Here is a 16,599-nt window from a genome sequence, read left to right as displayed (position 1 = left end):
TCTCTGTCTGACCCCAGCAAGCACAAGTTATTACCATTGCTCTCCACGGCACGATGCAGATGTGTCCCAGATCTGCTGAAAATCACCTAATGCTCTTCCAGATTACAGATGCCATTTAACAGGTGCTTTTGTTCCAAGGTTGACACATTGAACTAGCATCGCTCCCATACCAATTTCTGATTTGAGTACTGTCTTGGTTTTTGCAGTCCCTCTTGGTATTGTGGTAGATTAAAATCTAAAGCACAGCGATGACAAGGAACATTGACACTATAAACAGACACCTCTTTAAATAAAGTTGTGATCAAAGCATTAAGTAGCCTAATAAAACCCAGGTGGCTCTAGCTTATCGTATGCCATACTCATTATTCCAAGTGGCCCATTTAATAGATTTCCAGGTGTCAAAAAAAGGTTTGTTGCCAGTTATTTCATTTCTGGCTCTGCTTATGTATCTGGTGCCTTTTGATAAGAAAGTCTAATTAAAAAAGAAAAGTTAAAACTTAAGAGTCATGTTTTCTGCCACAGTTGGCAAAACCACAGAAACCAGTGTGGCTTTGTATTATTTGCTATCTACATAAAGCTAAAATAATTACAAAGGAGACACCGAATGACTCATGTTTGCCATAGTTTTCTGTGTGTTTGTCCTTGAAAGTCCAAAAAATTTAATGGCAGCTTTAAGAGACTTAACTTGCAAGTTTCAACTAAAAACACAGTCAATATTTTTAACTACTTTTGAAAGTCTTTACCTTTAAAAGGAGTATAAGCTCTGACAGCAAGCAGACACAAAAAAAAAGATTATTTGACATTTATTTGTCAAATATAATGATGTTTCAAGTGAAAAATTAATTGTAAGAAAAGTGTCTTGGAAGATTCAGTCAAATGACACAGAATGGAGCACAGTGAATAAGAGGAACCCGCTTTCAAATATCATTTTTAAAAAGTAAAACCAAGGGCTCAAATTTCTATATTTGAGGACGAAGGGACTTTTTGTTTTTAATTCTACATCATTATATCAAAGTAAAATTTTACAAGGAACCCCCTCATGCCTCACCCTGCTACTCATTATTTCAAGTAGCGTCTTGCTCCCCTCCCCTCTGCAAACCAACCCCCCCAAGCACATTTTAATTTCTGACCTACTATTTCAATTCATTTTCAAGCAAAAGAGAAAAAAAAGTTTGCATAGAAATCAGGTTTAGAAGTCTAACATTTTTTAAATGCTGTGGCATTTAGCCTTCTAAATCCCCATTTGCCTTTCAGTTATAACTGAAATTTGTTTCCAAATTAGCCAGGTAGAGATGCCAATATTCCACTGAAAGCCATTAAGACCTGGACACCTAAAATCCTGTGCTGTTTCTAAAATGTTTGAGCAAGTATGTGTTTGTAGAATGTTTAGGACACCCAGAGCTAGCTGACGCCTCTGGGCATGAGCACAGTAAAGCATAAATCAGGTTGCGCTTCCTACTTTGAGAGGCAGGATGGAGCACTAACCTTGCTCCAATTTACATCTAAACATTTCTTATTCCCACTCCTCACTCCATCTCCTCAGCATTCCTCTTATCTTCAGCACTTGGTGCCTATTGGAAACAACTACTATATGCCTCCAGTTCTACTGTGTGTAAATTGATCAACCCCAAAGCAGTCCTCAACTGTCCTTTCCTCTAATCTTCCATCAGGAACACACCACACAATGATTTTGACACTGTACCATTCTAAGAAACAACAAGCACATGATAGAAAAAGAAAAGAAAAAAAAAGATGTATTTCCAGGGAGACCTTTCACTCCTTTTTTTTGTTTTGAAATTACTTCTTCCTATTCCAGAGGAGAATTGCCACGTTTGGTCTAGTTCCTGAATACCTGGTGCTGCAACCTTGTCTTTCTTGCAAATGATGGGAGCTATGTAACTAGAGAGCAACACATCAAGTCTAGAAAATCATCCTCAATAGAAGTAAAATAATCTTAAAAAAAAAAAAAAAACAAAAAACAAACCAAAAAACTGCCCTTGTATCTGTAGTTACTTTTTGTAGGACTCAGGATTATGTTTTTCAACTAGAAGAACCATTAGGCTCAGGGGATGAAGATCTTCAGAATTTCCCCAGAAACAAAGACCTCCATTTTTAAGAATACTTCTTGTTCTACTGTGTGAAAACAGCTTTCGAGCCTCAGTGTGTACCAGGAGTGGCACCCAGTGTCCAAACTGCATCCTTACAACAGCGTCTTCAGTTTCCTTCTCAAACGGTCTTCCCTCATTCCTTTCTCCCAGGCTGCAGCCACAGAAAATCAGCAGCTCTATGTTTAAACTGTACATTTCATAAAGTACACTTTAAGTAAAGCAGTTTACATAAAAATTTTGCCAAACTTTTAATCAACAGTGCACAGATGAATCATATTTTCCATTATTTAATGTAGAGAACAACTACCAGGTCCAATAAAATACTTCAATTAAGCTATACTGCTACAGATTTAAACTCTGAATGGAATCAACATTTGTGCAGACTATGGTCTTTCAACTGTACTCAACAACAGACTTCACAGCTATAAGCTGATTTATTCCTGATCACTGGTATTGCTTTAATAGCCCAAACCAGTTTCTCTAAACATACTTTGTTAGGGCAGATCTAAAAATCAACTTAAAAAATGGTGGGTGGGTGGGGGTGTGTGTGTGTTAGAATCTATTTCACGTTTTGCAGTTACACAGGACTTTAAAGATCATCTATTGTGCTTGGCTAAGACAACCGAGTAAAAATGAGACAAGCAAATCTAGCAAATAAAAGTTTCCTCCCAAAATTGGTCAGAGGGATAAGACTTAGATTTGAACAAGATTTAACACCTGGAGTAAGCTATAAAAAAGCTTCCCCCAACCTTCTGCAAAAGCTACAACTTCTCTTTTTTTTTTTCTTTCACTATCACAAACAGTTCAGAGTTGCACAAACTGGATTAAGATAAAACACTCAATGATTAGAATGATTATCCTAAAACATTAAACAGCTATTACTCTATACGTAAGCAAGAACACAGTATGGAGCAATACAAACTGCTAAAAAGAAAAAACAAAAAAGAACATGCTGGGGCAGGGAGGGGGTTGTCTATTTCCATATACACGTGGGAGTCAAATCACTAACACCCCTTTCAGTATTTTGCCAGACTTCAGCTGGTCAGTTTTCCTGTTTCACTACTATCAAAATCAAAACCTAACACCCACCATAACCTCTCTCCTCTCAAATAATGAAGCTTTGCATTGCCCATCTCACTACCTGCCTCACATGTGCTAGTTCAAGGAACATTCCGTGCACCTCTTCAGGAGTCAAGCGCCTTACAGCTGAGTGAAATTCCGAGTTCATGGGAATGTGAAAGATTAGATCTCAGTTACACTGCAAATATCTCTGAACCAGCTTTTCTTTCCCAACCAAAGGCACAAAACTAGCACAATTTAGCACTTTATCGAGAACTCTAAAATCCTGATGTTCACTGTAGTGCCTCCCTAACTCAACCCTCTAATTTCTCTGCTGCATAAATGCATGCTATAAAAGTTCCAAGATACATCATACAGATTAGTTTTTCATATATAAATATATATGTATATGCACATATATCAATATATATTTTCACACAGATACATATTGAATAGCATCTTCAAATTTTGAATTACTTCCCCACTAAGATTTATTTTATTTCAATGAGACTTCCACTTGCAAAACCATGCACATATTGCACAGCAAATATATCTCTGTTAGGTGCCTAATATGGCCAGGGAAACCATTTTGATTATTCTGTGCCCGCTTATGCATTGTCCTACAAAACAATAAGATAGAACAGCAAGAAACTAGCAATTAGGAGATGCACATCGGGAATCACTAAAATCTACACTAGCCAAGTCAGGAACAATATGACTGATGAATAGGCCATATTATATTAGGATTGTTAGCAAGTGTTAAAAAATTATCCTTAGCAGATGTCCCTTACGACCTAAATATATCACACAAAGAACATGCCTTCTAAAAAAGTTTTAAGAAATCTTTCCATTTCTATTATTGACTAAAACTCCGCAGTGCTGCGTGTTGGCTATAAATATGTGCATCGAGGCTTTATCACACTAAATGTACAAAAACGTATGAGTATTTTACTGAAGAGTAAACAATCTATTTTAATGTGTATTTTTCTACTGCATGAATTTACACTGAACTGAAGCATGTAATCCAATAAAAGAAATCAAACTGTGTATTCAGCAAACAGTAAAACAAAAGACAAGCTGCGTACTACAGCAACTTCTCAACCAACACACCACAAACCAAAATACAGTCTTGAAGTTAGATGGGTGAGAACAACTTTATCTGCAATAAATACATTTTGTAGATACAGCTGATAAAGAATTGTATAAATTTAAGCTACTATACACTATCACATGTGCAGCTATGCATACCCTGCTCATCTTCAGCAAAGCTTTAAAGTTTTTATTTTCTTAAATATTACTGTTATTAAGCTTCTATACACTGGCTTACCAGACTACAGTGACATGCAAGATTTGCTCTGTTTGTGCTTTCTCAGTTTCTACATATATTTTTGATGGCACCACTGGATTTAACAATATATATTAATCACAAATAAATAATGCTAAAATATAGATCTAAACTTCACCTCTACCAAGGACTTTTTCTCTTTTCTACCAAAGACGAGTGTTTGTCTAGAAAATCTTTTGTTTGTTAATCTTTGTGAATCAATTTCTTATTCCTTCAACTCCACTGCTGCAGCAGGTTTCCTGTTAGCAAAATGGATTTCAAGTCTGTTACTGAAGTATGCAATTCAATATTCAGTACTGAACCTTGGGCTGGTAACGTGCCTCTGTCTTTCCATCAATAAAATAAACAAACAAACAAACAAAAAAAGGATTACTTGGGTCTAACGTGTTCTATACTTTCAGCATGTATCATTTTCTTCTAGAAGAGAATAATGCTACATAGTTTTTCCAATTATGGAGTTGAGAAATCCGCAAGACGTTATGCAGTGAGAAACAAGAACCAAAAATATTCTTCTTAATTTACTACTACTACTTATTTTAATCAGTTTTTATTATTTTTCACACAGATGTATTGATTTGAACGGCTGTTCAATAGAACTATTGGCATTTCCTTCATTTTGGCTCCCAAAAAAGAAATATTAGCACGTGGGATTTGTTCATTTTGCTGAGCTTTTCTTTAGCTCCCTCAAGTTTATTGCAGCATTCTTCAGGGAAGGAAATGGCTAAATACTTGCATTAGCAAAAAAGGAAAGGAGGGGGAATGGAAAGAGGTAATAAGAAGGTGTTAAAAGAACACTCTTTTCTCTTGGTCCAGTCACACTGGGAGAAGTGTTACCAAAGGAACAAATGAGCATAGTCAAAATATCTGGCCAAAGCTACAGGGGAACACAGGGACCACAAGCAATTGGTCTCTTAAGAAAGGACATGCTACAGACCAAAACAAGACACGCAAAAAGCACAGTGTGATCCAGGCAGTCCAACGGAAACGTCCACTCCTGTAGCACGTTGTCCAAGACTGAAGAACCATAATAAAAGATGAAGAAGTAGAAAGTGTTTAGCAGAATTGACATCATCATCTTTATATGGTCTAGATTTCCTTCTGGATGAAGCTTTACTTGCTCCAAACACAGAGGTACCCTAAAGCTACTGCTTTTCTGACTTTTAGGCACCCAAGGCAGCACCTACCTCAGCTGGGCAAGATGAACACAGGATCTACCAAGATGTCTATTATATATTCTAGCAATTGTCTGAAAAACTGTTTCCTTAAAATACAAATGGTTATATCCACGCTTTTTTTTCCTGAATTTTGGTACAGCAAAATTCAAATGTTTAGTAAAAGATAGAGCGTATCTTGGGGGGGGGGGAGCCAGCAAGTTTCATCTTTGCCATATGTTCACAGCAATACCTTTTCATACACTAATCTGTAGCAGAACAGCTAAAAGAATTACTTAGGAGTCTCTGCTTTTAATAGCAACTAGCACATTAGATACTGTTTACCATAATATTTCCACAAATCAATTATAAAATACAAACATGAGGTCATCTGCATCTGTGCAATCTAAAGTGTGAGGGAATATAAAATATTTCCTTATTTCAGAGCCCTTTCCTATTCCCAAAAATGAACAAATACTACACTAAATGGATTTGTAAAAATCAAATAACCTTCAGATTCTTTGTAATTAATCAAAAATTATTTTAAGAACTTTTGATTACTCGGAGTAAATAACCTGTAAATTTTCTATCCCCCAATAAACAGCAAGTGTAAAGTTTAATGTTTCCAAATCACTATCACAGAACTACAATATAGGCATAAAATTCAGACTAATGCCTGAAATCAAAGAACAGATATTAAACATCTGAATATATTTCTATTATTTAATTGGTTATCATCATCTGTGCACTTTTATGCCGTTGAGCTGACATAGCTCTGACATTTAGCAAGAAAGATCAAATTCAGAATAGTTCACTTGTAATATTTTACCCAAATTGCAGGTAAAATAAATTGGGCTTTCATATTACTGATTACATAAAAGTTAATGAGTTTCTGAAAGTTACAAAACTATATGAAATATCCATATAGCAAACCAAATGATCATACAATGATTATTAATAAAAAATACAGCTAAGATAGAACACAAACTATGAAGTAAAAATCTCCTGGTTTCAAGTTCAAAACTTCCATATAGTGAAATGGTTAAATGCAAAACTGAGCTGGATACAATCTTCCAGCTCATTCTAACGCTGCTAAGAGTTACATACAGCAAAGTATCACTTAAAATAGATGTTTCTCTAACTTCATTTTCAGGATTACTAAATTATTATTCTTAAGCATAATTTTCAGTAAAGTGTGAGAGTTTATTAGATATGACAACAATATCCATTGCAATAGTGGATTACATTAAAAAAAATATCAAACAAACCATGACTGGATTTATCAGAATCTAAGCAGCCATAAAGTTTTTATGTTTAAAAAGTATTCAAGGAAAAATGCCATGAAATAGGTTTTCTTAAAATAAAAGTGTTTTTTTTAAAAGAGAGAAAAAATATAGCATAACTTCCCTCCTTTTAAAAGCAAATGACAGTAACTTTTTTGCAACAAAATTTTAATGGAAATGGATTTAAATAAAACTTTAATACGCCTGGTGCTCTAAAGAGCAAAATGTTTTCTCTCCTTTGACTCAAAATTAGACATTGAACAAAAGGGTTTACCTACCACTTTAAAGCATTGACTTTACAGTAAAAACCAACTTGAAAATCCAGAAATGCAATAAACAAAGCATTTCAGGCATTTTGTGCAATACTATCAGAGAAGCAATCGTTTATATGCATTTAAGTCTGCACAGTCCAGTAGTATAAACCCACTTAAACAACCTAGGAAGCTCCACCACAAGCGCTATCTCTTCTTTCTTAGTTACGTGTGGTAGAACTGGGAAGCGAAGAAGGGAACCTGCAAAACTAGAAAGCTCCTGTTCTGCTCTTAGAATACATATACACACACACAAGTCTCTGAATCAAATGCTACCAATCTATGTACTTCCTTAGAACATGCAGCACATTTAGGCTGATTTAAGAAACGCAGAGACATTTGAGTCAGTAGAGGCTGTATTTAATTCCATGCACTTTTTAACACTTTTTGTATAAAAGACCGTATGAACCTTATCAGATGAAAATAATTTTTATCCCTCTTTTGTCTGCGCGCCCCAGGTTCCCTGGCTCAGAGCAGCGCAGCCTGGAGGCAGTGTGCTGGGCACGAGTGCCCTCTAACGGGGGCTGCGCCGGGACCGCCGGCTCTCACGCTGCTGCCCGCCCCTAGTCTGAGCCGAGAGCGCTTTAAAATGGAGATGAAGATACACGCACATACAGCAGAGAAAGGGGAAGAGTATTTAAGGTAATTAAAAGCACTTTTTCTTAGGAATTTTTATTACAAGAACATACTTTGCGGTAAATTGCTGTATCTGATACAGGTAAGTCCACATATCCGCACCTACACGGCATTTTAGGCTATGCACTGAAAAAGCAGCCTTTTATCTGAATTTCTTCTTCTTTGCCCAATAAAGACAACCACCTTCAGAAGAGATAAGTCTGCAAAGTACGAAAACTTACGCAAAGCATTTAACATGCTGCATGCCTGCCACTCCACTGAACCATTACAATTACGCAAGCTGTGTCAATATTAGTCTCCTTTTAGGAAACAAATCAAGAACTCGCACTAGTGACAGGTAAAGCACAAAATAACTCAGTTGTGATTAGAAGATTTATTAAAGTACCTTGATTAGGTGATACATCTTATCACATTGCAATTAAGCACACCTAATATCCAATCTCTCTGTCAACCACTATATTCCAGTATCAGCTTTGACAACCCACCAAAAAAACTGAAATATGGAAGACTAGATTAGACCATTTGGAGTATTTAACAACTGACCATCCACCCTTTGTCATAACCATCTGAATTGCTTATATAAATTAATCCTTGCCAAGCCAACAGACTAGTTCATGAGTTCTTTACACCCAAATGATAATGAAAAAAATCCAACTTAAAATTCAATATGCTTTTTTACACAGAGCACACAGTGAAACTTCATAAATGCATGCACAAACCTGATGGACTTTTGCCAGCACTTAGTAATTGAAAAGTCAACATTTACATAGTATAGCTTTCTTCCTAAATTACTATTGGAACTTAAGAAAAACACGGTTGAGGAATTCAGATAAATGGACTACAACTGGAGCCAGAACCAGGGCTGTGATTTAGGAGCTTTTGGGTCATCTGTTCCTGTCCTTAGTGAAATGAAACCTAAAATTTCATGTAACTAGATTTGTGCATTTCATAAGCACTTCATTCTCTTACAATAGAAGACAACACAGATGACCTTCTCTATTTTTGCCACCTTCTACCTAAGGAGAATACACCTAAACAAAAAAAAAAAAAAAAAAAAAGGGAAAAAAATCTGTCATCTAAAACTGCATCTGCCTATTCAGAACAGTTACAGCATGCTCAAGTTCTGTCCTGCAACAACATAAAAGAAATAAAAGAGACTACAATGATAAACCTTTGAGTTATAATACTAGCAGATTTAAAATGGGAATAACTGGAAGTTGCTTTCACAGGAGAAACTGACAAAACTTAGCCTTGACAGATGCCTTCACAGAAAGGCCAATCAACACACCTAGGGGGTTGTGATTTAATGATATGAGGACTTCTACAGCAATACCAGCACAAGAAATCAACCTTCACAGAGTCCATTTGGTCCTTATAGCTATCTACATACTGTCTGGGAGATTATGGTTTGACCATACAGGGGTTTCAGGCACCTCGGGGGTTCATACTACCTCTCCAGTTGTACTCAACGAGGCTGTTCATGGTGCTACACTATTAACTTGGTAAAAGAAGAAAAACGACAGTAGCCTTTCTTTATAAAGATGCTTTTTGAAAAGCCAAAATGGTCCACTAAACACCACCATACCTATGCACTGAGACCCAGTATGCTGGAAAGCATAAGAACTCCTGTGATTTTGGTCTTGAAGCCCCTGTAACGTCAAACCAGTGTAGCAGACCACAAGCTTTACTTCAAGAAATGCAACCTCAAGAACAAGTTCTCCAATAAAACAGGAGGGGCCTCAACACAGCAACACATTCAGCATTCTCACTGCAGCAGGCAAAAGTTCAAAAGCACACGTTTAGTTCATTGCTTTATCTTAAATTAACTTTTGTCAGCATGTTCTTTTCAGCTACCTGAAGCACTCTGCTTCTGCATGGAACACATATCACAGGTGGCTGTACATGCAACACTGGAGGTAAGGCTCAGCAGTAAGAATTGCTGCTACCCCTGGCCAATTAGAACCCTGAAAAAGTACTATATAGGAGCTACATTTCTCCATATGCAGCTGCATTCATTTGAGACTAAAGGAAACTGTGTCTTTGTGAAAATCCTGTACTATGTTATTTCCAGTTGTTACTGACTGATGATACAACTAAACACAACCTGCAGCACAAAAAAATACAGGTATTAGAATCTTTAATCATCAGGTAAGAAAGTAAAAATCATCAGGGGCAGGGCAAGAGGAGAAGGCAGCATCACTTTTCATCTGTAGCATTTCAGAAGGAATCTAATGGAAACTCTGCATAGCTATAAAAGAAGAAAAAGCTAAAACCTTCTAGAACTTATTTTCATGTATACATACAGTTATGTATTACATAACTGCCTCGAAGTTTCTATTGGCATAATTATCACAGAACTTAATTTATTATCTCAGCTTTGCAAGTAAGGTACTAAAATCTATCAGGTTGAAATAAAATCTGTTTCAAAATACCTTATCAAAATAATGTCTCACAAGATCTATACCGAATGACAAGATGTATACTACATTTTTAACTGTTGCTTTCCATGAAAGGCATATAAATTTCAAAATAATGTCTCACAGGAGCTATAATGAATTACAAGATGTATACTACATTTTTAACTGTTGCTTTCCATGAAGGGAATATAAATTTCCTTTAAACAGGGGGAATAGCTACTCAATAAATAGCACTGAAGATAAAAACAATGAAGTGCAAAGCATTGAACCTAACATGTCACTTAGACATAAAATTTATAGTCAAGAATAATACATGTATTTCTTAGCAAGAAAATACACGTCATGCATGACGCCTTTTTTTTGAACCTTAACTGAAAGAAAGCAAAACTATGTTCAGACAAAAGCTTGCAAGTGCCCTAAAGTGAAAGTAATTCTCAAAAAACTACCCTCACAAAGGCAAGCTGGGGTATGGCATCATTTCACAGAGGTGCCTAAGCCAAAAATCCTTACAGCAGAAATGTGATTTTCCATAAATGAGTTGAATCCATCAGGTGGAGGATGGGGGCCACAGGAATAGGGGTTGTATGTGTAGACAACAGGAAGTATCTTCTTAAATATCTGTGTTTTGAGAAATAATTTCAACACCTATGAGGATTTAAGTGCACCAGTAATAAGGAAACACAGTTACCTGAAAAGTAAACGCCTGACCAGAACTCCAGAGTGCAGCCCCAAAATATCAAACATTCATGTTGAAGCTTCTTTTGCTGAAGACTCAACAACGTACCCCTGTTCTGCACTTTTCCTCCATTAGCTCACACATCATCAACTAAACTTCAGCTACAGATTTCTAACAGAGAGCTGAGCTGAACCTTCCCACCCCCTCCAAAGATCTTGTGCTGCAGCAGGCCAACCTAAGTGTTTAAGACTTCCCTGACAGGAAAATCTTAGCAAAAAATTACACTTTGTAAAAAGAATCGTAGGAAGACAACACTGCAGGAGAAACTAAGATGAAAAACACCTGTGGACTCATAAATGGTAGACAATCCTCCCAGATTTGTAGTAAGAATTACTTGAAGCTAACAAAATATCCTCTCATGTTTTCTATATTTTTCTAGAAATAGTTTCTAGAAATAGTCCAATTGAAACGGCACTGGAAAATGTTCTTGCATTAAAAGAACAAGTTTGGGTATGTTGTTTTTTAAATCAAAAATTTCATTTTTGTAGGAATTCTGTTGCAGCAAACAGTCAAAAGTTAAAATTATCTCAGGAATTAGCAGCAAGAGACAAAATGGCACCGTAACAAAAGCATGTCTAAGCATATCTGAAGAAATGGTTGTTGCTACAAGTTAGAAATAAATCTTTATAAAACCAATTCTTAAATGACATGCATATCTATTTCAAGTTCAAATAAAGGATATTTTCTCAGCACCCTCAAAAACATGTTTTATATTAATTTGTTCAGTTTCAAAAAGGAAAATATTAGCTTAAATGTGTCTTGCCAATTATCCAACAGTTTGTTTGCTCAAATATCACCCTCCTGTACATTAGCTCAAGTCTCTTAACAATGATCACCTCAAGACCACAAGGCAAATGAGTATTTTTCAGGTGACCTGTTCCTAGAACTTCTGCAAAATGATACAGGTGTACTCATTCAATTCTCAGCATAGCAGGTTAGGAGTTTCCCAACACATAATCACACCATGGTTGCTCCTTGTTTCCTCCCCTCAGAAGAAGGGCAGCTGGGGTAGGGTGGCCCCTCAGCCTGGTCAACAATCCCTGCCTTAACATAAGATCAAGTGTGACCACAGTCCACAAAAAAATAATTTCTGCAGGCCCAGAAACTTGGTATCTCGATAGGCTTGTTCCTATTCCAGAATTTGGGGGGAAGGGGGGGGGGGGGGGGGGGCAGGGAATTTTTACAAAATAAAATACAAATTAAGGAAGAAGAAAAGACATTACAATGTTATTCTGACTAAAGAGAACAATGTTAAGTATCATTCTGGGTGATGGAGGCACTGAAGTGCCAAGACCCTCATACTTCTGCATCTCTGGGCCTGAATTGTTCAAATATATAAAGCCAGTCACGATACTGATGTAACATAGAAGTCTTGGGGGAAGGGAGTTGCCTTGTTTGGTTTGGGTTTCAGCATCCTGCATTTTAAAGTTCTGGCATACAACAAAAGATTTCTCTGCTGGAATATCTGTATCTAGAAGAAAAAAATCTTTTGAAAATCTGGCAGGACGTTTGCATAGGGAAACATAGCTCCAGGGAAAACAAACAAAGAGTATTCATAAAACTTTGTTTTTCACGTTGGCAAGACAGAAGACAACCCTATATAGAGGCTAAAAAGGTAGGCAACGCTCAAGCTGGCAACGTCAAGAGCCATTTCATTTGGGGTTTCATCTTCCCTAGCCTCTACCACATAGGTCAGAGGGCTGAACAGGCCCTAAGGAAAGGGGACACATAATGAACGTGAGCGCTGTGCGCTTCCTGAATGGTTCAGTCTATTTAAATGTATTTCACTGAGAAGAATACAGGGAGAACCTCTCTGTGACCCACATCGTAGAGGCTAGGAAAGATGAAAACCAACACAAAATGGCTCTTGAGGTTGGTTTATAGGATTCAGCACAGGCAAGCTCCCCTGACCCGGCTGCAAATTCGCTGGCACTGCTAGAGGCATGGATCAGCGTCACTGCAACAGGTTCACTTTCCACTCCAGCTAGAGTTTGCTCTTCTGTCTGTGCCTGCAGCATGGGAACAGAAGGTTGACAAGCTAAGGCATCCAGGTGAGGGAAGCTCCACAAGCATCGCCTTTTGCACCTTAATTATTGCCAGGATTACTGCCTACTTTCTAAAACAGGAAAAAGACAGACCGGTAACAAAAACCACTTTCTTGGAATGGAGTTTCTCCCAAGCAGGAACAGTTTAATCTTGCATACCAGATCACAGGCTTACAGCATCAGCATGCTAATCATCATATAGTGAGATTAATTAATCTCTGAAACTAAGAAATGTATTTCACTCCTTGTTTGCCTATCAGCTACATGGAAATAGTTCAGCCATTTTCTACAGGAAAAACTGAAGCATGGGCTCCAATTAAAAATTTAGATTACTCCCGTGCTTTGAAGAGCTCTAGAAGACAAGGAATCTTTAAAGCATCTTTTAGGCTTTAATAAAATATAGTTCTGACTCAAGCACCATATTAATGTAACACAATTTAGAGTCCCTCGTGTTTTGCACTTTCTTTTTTTTTCCATACAGCAAAGTGTATAACCCCACAACAGAAGCAATAAACAACTAAAAAATATTACCAAGTTGCAAAGGATTCTTGAAATGATCTCTCTTTTAAAGGCAGGGTCCATGATTCTTTTGTAATAAGATAAATTTAATAATACCTAATCTCATTATAGGCAAGAAAAAGCAGTTTATATTTAAAGATTAAGTAATCTTGCTCAAACCAAACTACCAAAATTAGATAGAATCAAGGTTCCGACCCCAACTACTTTGACTACATTGCCTCTTTAGTTACTCTTGAAGTTAAACGGTCTCTCTTTAAGCCCTAATAAAGAAGTGTTTCCCCTAATACCATTAAATACACACACATATGTATTACCAAGACTAGAACTGTGAGCCCTTCAAGTTTATTTTAAAGATTTTATATCATTCTGTGTCAAGCCAATTATGGTGATTTACAGTGGCAATAACAAAAAATCACTAGGACCAGCAAGGAAACACCAAGACAGAAACCACTGATGCTACTACTAGGTCACCTGGAGAAGCAAAAAGATCACCCAGATTTCAAGTTAACCAGATCCTCTTAAGGTTACAAAGCTCAGCTCACCAGGCTTTCAATGAGCACTTAACACATACAAATAAACCCAGACAGAGGCAATCTATATGCCTGACTACGTACACACATATATTATGCACACATACACTATACACAGAGCCATTTTAATAAAAAGCTTTAAAGTCTACATGAATTACAGACTGGAAACTAATGTAACTTCCTGTGTAGACAGTCTTACTCTAAACTGTGTCCATGTAATACAGTATTTATCCCTACAACTTTCCTTATACAGACAGGCATTCAGTTGGATATTCAGGATGCCATTGCAAGTAATCCACTGATAGCTCAAGTCAAATGAAAACACTCTCTGATCACATTCAAGCTTCTGGTCACTGGGAAAAAAAAATCTTCTTTTTTTGCACATATGGATTTTCTTTTTTACCTAAAGTTTTGCAAAACAGTAAACATTACCTTCATCAAAGTCAGCGTCATCTTCTGTATGCTGTGGGAAAGGGAAGCAATTTGTGATTTCAAGTCTGTCATCCACCACAAGACCCAGCAGCACTCCTTGGACCACTTCATTCCCCTGTCCTTCTTCTTGGTAATGTTTAATGATCTTTAACACAACCTAGAACACAAAACAAGAAAATCATAATATGCAATGGATTTTTTTGTCCTCAAATTACACATTTGGAATTTCAAATTGGTTGAAGTGCTGCATAAATTAGAGCTGCAAACCAAGTGAGCTACTGGCTTTAACAACAGCAGTTTTAATACGGGTTGAAAAGTAGGCAGCCATCCTAACATTACCAGAGAATAAAAAAGACCACTAAATGTATGGTCAAAATGCAGTTCTAAACCAATTTTCTAAAACACCCTTCTAAAATGAAATATTGATCTTTTTTACTTTACCTTGTTACTATAACTGTTAAAAGCTATCTTACAGGGGCAATAAGCTCTCTCCTGAGGGAAACACTGCACAAGAAACTAACAAAATTCCTTGAAAGTAACTAAGCAGAAACTGGTAGAAAATTTTTGAAAGGTACAAAATTTCAGTTGCATTAACCTTCAAAATTACATCTCATTGCAGTTTTACTTCAGATGATAGTCTAATTTATATTTTGTAAACTGTGTGTCACAGGCTACTTAAGAATAATGAATGATAACAGAAAGGGAAGAGGAGCAAAAATTACTCATCATGTTTTTAATAATTTTCACTTCCTTCCCTAAATCTGAACTCTACAATGAATAATTCTCATGAGATGATACTGTAAATTGGAACAGTATGAAAAAAATCCTCAAAAATAGTCAATCATTTGCAAGAAACACTTTAAACCTACATAACACTTTACACTTAACAACACGAACCAGAACAAGACATTACCTACAAACACAGACTTGAAAGAACTTATGTTTCGTCCAGCATAAGTGGGGTTTATTTCACTAAACCCTAATCCACCCAGCAAAAACGCACTAGAAAATGTCCAATGGCTGTGTTGTCATTAAAGAAATACTACTTCAGTGCCTGCTGGCAAACAGATTCATCCAATAGATTACAGTTCAACCACCCCAAGAACAGATTCTGTACAAATACTGGTTTTTGGTGAACATTCTGCAGGGGAGGAAAAAAAAGTTAAGGTCATATTTATACATCAGGAACATATATTTGTCCCTAGCTTTCTCCTTGGTTGTTCAGCAGATCTTTATGTCACAGTTGTAAACACACTATTAATGAATTACAGCAGCACAGTAGAGGTTAAATGGAAGGGGGGGGTGGGGAAGAGTAGAAAATAAATTTTTTACAAATACATTGCCTTCTTGGGCTAAATGGGAAAACAAAAGCCTCATATACAGCCTGGTGGAAAGGTAAGGATGGAGCAGGGAATGAAGAACGAATACATTTTTCATCCAAGTTGGATCTAAGTACCAAACAGGGCTAACACTCACTGCTGCCTTGTTTATTCACAGTATCACTCACTTGTGCTTTCTCTTGCATCTAGACACACTTGCATTGAAGCTTCTCAATCACAGGTAGATACTGTTTCACCCCAATATACATTCACATCTGTCCCTCGAGTCCTTTGAAGCCATACCTTTTTATCCAATTTGTTAGAACAGGTCTACAGAGCAGACTGACAAATAGATACTTCGGTTATATAAATCTCATTTCATGGGAAAACAGTAAGGAAATTAAGATCAGGAAGCACTGAAGGAGAATTTAACAGTGCTGAAAACAGTACAGCAAATACCAGTTTGAGATCACCTGGATGCAGAAGACAGCTGTCTACCACCAGAGAGCCAGCACATAAATAGCATTCAACTTGCATTTAGCATAAAGTTAAGCTTTATCATGTATTTGCCATAAGCTCCACGGTCAAGGAATCCATAACTAACCAGACAGATTACAGCACAGCATGCTCTCTGCCTACTATGCAGCTATTCTCAACATCTCTACAATCTTGTAAGCTTCACCTTTTCCAGTATTTTTCTCCTCATTT

The 16,599-nt window shown here is 36.8% G+C and overlaps 1 protein-coding gene across 1 annotated transcript in view; it reads right to left on the bottom strand.

Annotated features, from left to right (window-relative positions):
• Window positions 1–16,599, bottom strand: part of EIF3H (eukaryotic translation initiation factor 3 subunit H) — an 88,761-nt gene that overhangs the window by 51,056 nt on the left and 21,106 nt on the right. Inside the window, exon 2 of the mRNA XM_080378909.1 lies at window positions 14,573–14,729. Coding sequence (XP_080235035.1) covers window positions 14,573–14,729 — 157 coding nt within the window. The remainder of the gene's footprint in view (window positions 1–14,572; window positions 14,730–16,599) is intronic.

This window comes from Falco punctatus (assembly GCF_963210335.1).
Source record: "Falco punctatus genome assembly, chromosome: 3".
Classification (NCBI taxonomy): Eukaryota; Metazoa; Chordata; class Aves; order Falconiformes; family Falconidae; genus Falco; species Falco punctatus.
The sequence above is the reverse complement of the archived record's forward strand: the minus strand, read 5'-3'. Positions and strand labels throughout refer to the sequence as shown.